At 63.7% G+C, this 8,408-nt stretch overlaps 1 protein-coding gene across 1 annotated transcript; it reads left to right on the top strand.

Moving 5' to 3' along the window:
* Positions 1-166: 166 nt before the first annotated feature.
* TK1 (thymidine kinase 1) lies at positions 167-7,763 on the top strand (the record flags this gene model as incomplete). The annotated part of the gene is made up of 7 exons (XM_084236229.1): positions 167-232; positions 305-336; positions 933-1,043; positions 3,111-3,204; positions 7,042-7,131; positions 7,341-7,460; positions 7,563-7,763. 7 exons carry the CDS (start codon positions 167-169, stop codon positions 7,761-7,763), a joined length of 714 nt encoding a protein of 237 aa, XP_084092355.1.
* Positions 7,764-8,408: the final 645 nt, after the last annotated feature.

Here is an 8,408-nt window from a genome sequence, read left to right as displayed (position 1 = left end):
CCGCCCGGGACCCGCGCGCCAGGGGCCCGCGCGGTCGAATCTCCCGCCCGCCGGCGGGCGCGGCCTGCTCGGGGCGGCGCCGGCCGCTGATTGGCCGGCCCGGAGCCCGCGCTGGCGCGGCCGCGGGAGCTTCGGGGTCTCCGGCGCGAGAGCTTCCTGCCGCGCCATGAGCTGCATCAACCTGCCCACCGTGCTGCCCAGCTCCCCCAGCAAGACGCGGGGGCAGATCCAGGTGGGCGCGGCCGGGCCGGGCCGGGCCGGGGGGGCGGCGGGGCGGCCCGGCTGACCTCCCCTTCTCCCGCAGGTCATCCTCGGACCCATGTTCTCAGGGAAGAGGTGAGGGGCTCGTGGGGGGCTGGGCCCGTCCTGCTCTGCGCCCCTCCCTCCAGCGTCGGGGCGCCCCTCCCCGCGCCCCCGGCCGCCGCCCCCCCTCGGCCCCCCGGAAGGGCCCGCGCCCCTCCCGGAGCCGCCCCCTTGGAGCCCTCCCGCCCGGCACCCGAGCCCCCCCAGGCCGCGTCTCCGCGGCTCTGTGCACCCCGCCTTCGGCGCCCCCACATGCCCAATGGGTCGCCGCAGCTGCCGCCCAGCTCGGCCGCCCCCCTCCCCGCCAGCAGCCGGGAGCTGGCGCCTGTGTGCTGCAGACTTCCCGGGGCTGAGGCGGGGCTCGTGGCCCCCATTCCTGGGTGGCCCCGCCTGCCCCGCCCGGAGCAGCACTCTCTGCCCACTGTTAGTGGGGTCAGCTCCCCCCGGGGTGGAGGGGGGAGGCCCCACGCGAACCCCAAACCTGCCCCCCCTGTCTCTGGGCCCCTCTCTGTGGCGCGGGCCCTCACTGGGCTTGCCCCAGCGGGACCCTGGTCTCCACCAGGGCCTCCCGCTGCGCCCCAGGAGAAGGCCAGGGGGCCTCACGGGGTCTTCCTTGCCCACTCCCGCAGCACGGAGCTGATGAGGCGGGTCCGCCGCTTCCAGATCGCCCAGTACAAGTGCCTGGTGATCAAGTACGCCAAAGACACGCGCTACAGCAGCAACTTCTCCACCCATGACCGGTCAGTCCCCGCCTTGGCCCTGCCCTGGCCCTGCCCTGGCCCGCCCCAAGGCCTTGGAGAGCTGGCGTCCTTCCTGGCGGCCGGGAGGGGTTTCTAGTGCCGATCCCTGGCACGGAAGCTGCCAAGCCCCAGCGCTCCCCAGGCTGCTTGGCAAGATGGCCTAGGACTTGGCCTTTCATGCGACTCTAGCAGGGCGGTTCTTAACGGGGTGCGATCCCTCCACCCCAGAGTCCATTGGCTGGAGAGGTTTTTAGCTGTCACAACTGGAGCGGGGGAGGTGCCACTGGTCTCTAGTGGGCAGAGGCCAGGGATGCTGCCCAGCATGGTGGGTGGTCTCTTCTGACAAAGAATAGTCTGACCTCAAATGTCGAGAGTGCCTGTGCCGGGGTGAGGGAGCCCCGACTTCCCAGACGCAGAGGTTTTGTTCGGCCTGTGCATTGGTTTTCATTTAATTTCATTTTAAATGGCCGCTCCTTGTGGATTCTTCCTGGCCTGTGGCCGCCACGCCTCCTCTTCGGTGGGATCTGCCCGCGCCCTGTGGAAGTTCGTCTGCCGTGGGTCAGAGGTTAAACTGGGGTCAGGGCCTGATGTTTCTAAGCTCCTGACACCATGTCCTCTAGACTGACCACCTGGGCCTCCGGCAGCAAAGCCACGCTGTGCCACGCCAGGGCTTGTGACCTCAGCCACAGGGGTGGCTTCAGGGTGGGGCCCAGATTCCAGAGATGGCAGGTGAGAGGTGCCGGGATGGGAGTGACGCTTGGCTGTGCTGGCTGCTGCTGGTCATTGCGGTCTCCCAGTTTGCGTCCTCGAGCCTAAAAACATCATGTCCACTGCACAGGACAGGCAGAAGAGGGGACGCTGCAGTGATTAGAAGCGCCGCCGGGGTCGGTCAGAGGGGCTTCAGTCCACGCTCTGCCGAGGGTCACCAGCGCCCTAGTGGGCTGAGAGGCCAGGTGGCCTGGGCTGCTGCGGCTGTGACCACCCTTGGCCGTGAGCCCAGGATGCTGCCCTGGCTAAGCTGGCGCTGCTGGCTGGCTGCCTGCCCGCCTGCCTCCACTTCCCCCTCTTGAGGGAGGGAATTTAGGATCCATGGAATACTGTCTCATGCTCTTCCCGGGTCCTGAGGTGGGACTGCAGCAAGGTGATCACTAAGCAGTGGTGGTAAAGGTTTGTTTTTAAATAAATGTGCCTACAAACTGCTGAAACTTCAAGAAGCTAAGGCTCCCCTGAGGGCCAGTTCAGGGGAAGGAAACATTGTAGAAAGACAGAACTTTGGGACAGGCCTCTTTCAAAGGGCCCTGGCTGTGGGCCACGGTATCATTTAAAAGCACTGGAACATTCAGGCACACAATTTCTGGTCAAGCTCTGCTGGGCGGGAATCTCCCGCGGGATACGGGAGGCCCCAGTGGCCTATCCCAGCCTTGCCAGTGAGTTGCTGGGTGACCTTGGAGAAATCCTTTCATCTGCCGGAGAAGCTGAGTGACTGGGGCACGCCCAGGCCACGCGGCTGCTGGGGGGCGTGCCAGAGTCTCGGGAGGACTCTCCGGAGGAGCCTCGGGGCTCAGGGTCTTGAATCCGGGGCTGGCGCTCAGCCCGGGCATGTTAGGGCTCACGAGCCCCTGCCTCCATAAAAGGGCAAAAATTTTAAATTGCATCTTCAGTTTACATGGATATAAAGGCAAATACAATGCAGTCTGAGTTATGTACGCTTAGTCGTTCTGCTGATTTTTAAAAGAAATGGAAACACATCGTGAGCCCTGGGTGCTGTGCCCCGGGACGCCACCTCGTCCCCGCCACGGTGTTGAGGCTCTTCTGAGGCCTGGCGGAGCTTCAGATCAGGCATGGCTAATTTCTAGTCCAGAGCGTCAAGTGAAATGACTGGTGTGGAATAACTGGTTTTCTGAACAAGGGCCTCTGTTTTCCTCAGAGCCTTCCCACCCCTGCTAACCTCTCAGCGCTCCAGAGCTCTAGGCAAACAGCGCGGCCTGCTTTGCAGGTAGGGGTGGTGATGAGGGCTGGTCCCTGCCTGCCTCCCTGCCCTTGCTCATGCCCTGGCTTTCTCCCCAGGAACACCATGGAGGCGCTGCCAGCCTGCCTGCTCCGGGATGTGGCCCAGGAATCCCAGGCCGTGGCTGTCATAGGCATCGATGAAGGCCAGTTTGTGAGTTGGCTTGTCGGGGTATCACTCTTCCTAGGAGCCCCTCACTGACCCCCTTTTTCAAACGGCACAGTATTTACAGTACAGTGAACGAAAAAGAAATCAGATTCCTCCACAATGGTGTATAAGGGACTGTAGTTCATGGTTGCTTCTTGCTCATTCCTTACGGGTTTAATTTTCTTCTTGGTCAGGGACCTCCTGCAGTAGCTCTTGCAGACAGGGTGTGTGGAGGGAGTGCTCTCCCGGTTCGGTAGGAAAAGGTCTTTGTTGTGTTCTCTGGCAGAGGAGGCGCCAGAGGAGGTGCCAGGTGCCTCCGTGGTAGGAGGATTCTTATTTTTCCTTGTTGCTTTGGAAAAGCAGCTGTGCTCCTCGCGGCCTGTAAGAAGGCTGCTGTTGTTCCAGCGCTAGTTCCCCGGGCAGGTGAGTGGTCGGCTCTCAGGACAGTATGTGCCAGGAGTGTTTATTTTTACTTATCCTTCTTTGCATCTGGTGTGCCTTTTAAATGTGGCGTCTTGCCTTCCTTCCTGGTGTGGTGGGGAAGCCGCTGTCACCCCGATGTCCCTGGCTGTCTCTGAGGTGTCCTGGGTGCTGTTCCAGTGTGTTCCGTTTTGACGACTGTTTCTCATGTCTGGGATTTCTGGTTCCTTTTTTATTTTTTTTTTTTAATTTTTTTTTTAAAGATTTATTTAAATCTTTATTCCGGGTACAGTCAGAAGCGTGGGAGGGTGAGAGACTTCACCAGAGCCAGAGCAGGGAGCAGAGCAGGCAGAAGGACCAAAGGACACTGCTGAGGGGAGCAGCGGGCGGCAGGAGAGGTCTGCACGCCATGTGGGACCCTCCTCCAGTGGCTGGGGAGCAGCCGGGGATCGAACCGGCGCTGCAGAGGCTGCGGGCAGCTTCGCAACCCAGCGCTCAACCACTGCGCCACTGGGGAGGCCCACTGGTTCCTTTTTTAATATCTGCTACTGGAAGTCACATCTGCCCTTCTTGTTGAACAGTTTGCTGTTCACGATGCTGTTCCTGCTTTGCCTTCTCATGGAATCCCCTCTGTGTCCTCAGAAGCGTGTCCCCAACTGAGTTTGCAGGTTGACTTTTGTGGGCTAAGTCTCCCTGCTGGGCTTTGGGGGTTTTCGTTCCCACAAGGGCAAAGTCTTGAATGAAAGAAATGCACCCGATAACCCCAACGTTCCGGCTTCTGGCAGAAACACCTGCCAGCCAGCCTCACCCACTGTCCAGGTGGCTTTAGAGGCCGCCCGTGGTGGCTGGACCCCGTGCCAGTTTCCGCGAGTCCAGCAAGACGCCGACCTCCCTGGAGTTAGGGTGCCTGTCCTGCGTAGCCCCGCCCCACGCCTGGGGTTAGAGGACACTGGAAATCAAACAGATGCGCGCTTGGTTTGCTGAGGGGTGCAGCTGCCCCCGGTGCCCAGAACAGGAGGCTTGGGCCCTCACGCCCTGTCCAGTCGCAGCCCCAGGCTCCATGCCCGCAGCCAGGGAACTGAGCGCCCTCCCTCCAGACTTACCTCAGGGCCTTAGTAACAGCTCAGCTCCCCAGCCTGGCTGTAAAACTGGTTGCAGGGCTGGGCCAGCCCCGCAGTGGGAACTGTCTCGGGCTTCTGCTTGGTTGACATCCACGTCCCCAGTGAGGAGCCTCTGTCCTGCCCCGGTCTGTGTCTCCCTCCTTCCTGGCGACACGTAAATCTTCCGCTCTGTGCCAAGCGAGTCTCGTGCTCGGCGTCCTCCGTCTGCCCGCCCCGGGGCCGCGCTCTGGCAGGAGGCGGCCTCCCAACACACACATGAACAGGGCCGCCCTGTCAGCCTTCCTGGGAGAGGGCCTGCGGCTGGGTGTGCCGGGCGCGCTGTGGAGGTTGTTGGCACTGGGAGAGAGGCCTCTGAGCCCCCAGGCCCAGGCTGAGGATGACGGCGGTGGGTGGCGCCCCAGCTCCCCAGGCCGATGCCCCGCGGGGACCCTGGTGTTGGTCAACAGCTCCACAGCGGTGTGCAGAGGCCTGTGGGCTGGGGGTGGCCGGACCATGATTTAAAGGCTCTTGTGTTCTATGCCACAGGGGTGACGTGTTCAGTCAGAGGGGCTAGGACTGAGCGCTGGGGACGTGGGGCGGGCTCGGAGGACGCTGCTAGTGGGGTGGGGGCTTGTGCTGGCTCTTGCTGGGGGAGCTTCGGAGGCCAGCTTGGCTCCTGATTTGGCGCCCTCAGGAAGGGGCGGCGCCATCGCCAATCTCACACTCACCTGGGGGCAGGTGCTGTGGGCCCTGCGGTAGCCACTGAGGGGCACCGGTGCGCCAGCGCTCCGTCCGTCTGCTCGGACTCTTTGGGAAGGGGACTTGTTTCTATCTTGACTGCCACAGACACGGGGTGGCCGGGTCTGAGGCCCGTGTTCTGGGTGCTGACTGCCCACCAGGGCTTGTGAGGCCAGGCCGGCTCCCACCCTGGGCTGCTCTTCTCCGGCCGCCCCAGAGAAGCAGCCAAACCAGGGGTGCTGCTACATCTTGGCCACCTGCAGCGTGTGTGCGCCTCTCCCAGCGGGCGTCTGTCTGGGCGGTGCCAATCCACGCCAGCACGTGTCCTTGTGGACAGACGGGGTGGGTGTGGCACTTACGGCTGCCGTGGCACCTGCTGACGGGGTGTTGGGGTTCCTCTGCTCAGTGGAATTGCTGGACAGGGGCCAGTGTCACTCATGCAGTAAGTTCAAGGTGCTGGGAATACACCCAGGTTCTCCACGCTTGGGCTCACATCCTAGTGGGGGGAGAGGATGTGGGGATGCTTGTGGGGATGGGGGAAGGGGGTGCAGGAGAGTGGGGAGCGAGCCAGCCAGCCCTGGTGGAGGGGGCGCCAGCTTGAAGGTGGCGGGGTATGTGTGTGAAGACTGCAGAGACTGCAAGGGGACTGGAGAGTGGCCAGCAGGGGGCAGAGGTGTGTGGAGCCCCAACCTTAGATCCCCAGGAGAACCAGGATGCTGGGCACACAGCCACACCCCGCTGTCTCCCTCGTTTCTGCTGCAGCTGCCTCTTCTACGTTCTTTGGCGACTGTTCTTAATTTCCCCTTTTGTAAGTTGCATTGAAAGGGCTTCTACCTATTTGGGGGGGAGCATATTTTTCTGGGGGACATGAACTGATGGGGGCCTTTGTCTCGGGCTATGACTGTTTCTCCCGGCTTCTCTGCCTTGGAGCACTGCTGGCGGCTCTTCCTTGTCTTGTGTGGGTCATGGCGGGGTCCACCCAGCTTCTGCCAAGCCCCAGGGGATTCACCCTGGGTTTTTTGGTCCTTTCTTGATCCTGGTCTTGCCAAGCGCTCAGCCTTCTGCCAATGAGCCAAGCAGGGCACGGGGAGACCCTGCATCCAAAGCAAAGGGCCCTGCCCCTCACCAACCCAAAGACACACGGGCCCTGTCCTTAGCCCGGCCACCCAGGACGTGGCCGTGGAAGCCGACCCCGAGGCCCCTTGTGGCACATTCCCGGGCATTTGGGTGCCTGCAGTCTCCAACAACCCGAGGGCCTCCCTGCCACTCTCAGGTGGGGGTGGGGGAGACACGGCTTCCGAGTGTGCAGTGACAGCCAATGGCGCACAGCCAACAGGCCCACCCAGAGCAGAGGCCACGCCTGGGAGCCGGCCGGCCTGCCTTGGAGCCTCGGTGCTTGCCCGAGTGGACCCCGTCCTGCTGTGGACATGGTGCAACCCACGTGGCACAGGGACGGGCCCCGGGGCAGCTGTGGATGCGCCCATGGGCGGCAGGGAGTGAGACAGACTCTGCGGTCGGGCTGGGTTGAGTAGGGTCACCCTGCACTGGTCTGGGGTTGTCTGAGCTGCTCTTACCGCCCCCCCAGTTCCCTGACATCGTGGAGTTCAGCGAGGCCATGGCCAACGCCGGGAAGACGGTGATCGTGGCCGCGCTGGATGGCACCTTCCAGCGGAAGGTAAGGCGTCTGGCCCTGGGTCCAGGAGGGGGGCGAGGCCTCGGGGCTCGGCAGAGACGCATCCGTACCGCGTCACCTCGGGAGCGTCTGTCCCAGCCTCGCTGACGCTCGGGACAGGCCAGGTCAGGCAGTGTCCTGGCTTCAGTGCCCGAGAGCCGGGGTCTCGCCTGCGGGGTCACCACACACCTGCTGTCTCCACCGGTGCGCAGGCCTTCGGGAGCATCCTGAGCCTGGTGCCGCTGGCCGAGAGCGTGGTGAAGCTGACGGCCGTGTGCATGGAGTGCTTCCGGGAGGCCGCCTACACCAAGCGGCTGGGCACCGAGAAGGAGGTAGCGCCCCCGGCCTGCTGGGGGGTTGGGGGGCTGTGCTCGACCCGGCTCTGTCCCCTGCTGCTCTGCCCTGTGGCCAATGCCGCCCTGTCCCTTGGCCAGGTTGAGGTGATCGGCGGGGCAGACAAGTACCACTCCGTGTGCCGCCTCTGCTACTTCAAGAAGCCCTCGGCCCCGCCCGCCGCGCTGGACAGTGGCGACAACAAAGAGAACTGCCCCGTGCTGGGGAGGCCAGGGGAGGCCACTGGGGCCAGAAAGCTGTTCGCCGCCCACCAGATCCTGCAGTGTGGCCCTGCCCACTGAGGCGGCAGCGGACCCCAGCGCACCAGCTTCCCTTCCTGTGGCCGCCCCTGGCTGTGCCCCCCCCACCCCACCCCTACCCCCCGTCAAAGAGGAAGTCCGGGGATGAGGTCCACACGCGACTTACGGCTTCCGCCTCCCCGGCCTTGCTCACTTCCCAGCTGCTGCTCCCCTCACCCTGCACCCTGCGCAGAGCTGCCAGCCAGTGGCTGGGGTCTGGCCGCCGACAGCCCCCTCCTCCCCCGGGTGAGGGGCAGAGCCGGGGGCTGCAGTGATGCGGGCGCCCGGCTGCTTCCCCCTTGTGGCTTTCGCTGCAAGTTTCTGTTCTCACTGGGAAGTCCACGCACCAGCACTTCTGCTCAGCGCCCAGCCTCATCCGGCGAGGGCTCCCGTCCTTCTGCCCCAGCGACTCCCCGCCAGCGGACGGCTGCACCTGTGCCCGCCACTTCCCTGCACACTGAAGCCTTCCTGCTCTGCCGTCCCCTCCAGGACGGTCCACCTGGTGGGGCTCGGATCCCGGGGGCCTCTCTTGGGGAGCAGGGGTTAAGACGCAGCCCTGTGAAGCTGTCCGCAGCCACTGCGGCAGAGTTCAATCCCTGACCAGGGAGCTGCCCACACGGCACGGCAGACCTCCTGTGTCCCCGCGGC

This window comes from Talpa europaea (assembly GCF_964194135.1).
Source record: "Talpa europaea genome assembly, chromosome: 7".
Taxonomy (NCBI): Eukaryota; Metazoa; Chordata; class Mammalia; order Eulipotyphla; family Talpidae; genus Talpa; species Talpa europaea.
The sequence above is the reverse complement of the archived record's forward strand: the minus strand, read 5'-3'. Positions and strand labels throughout refer to the sequence as shown.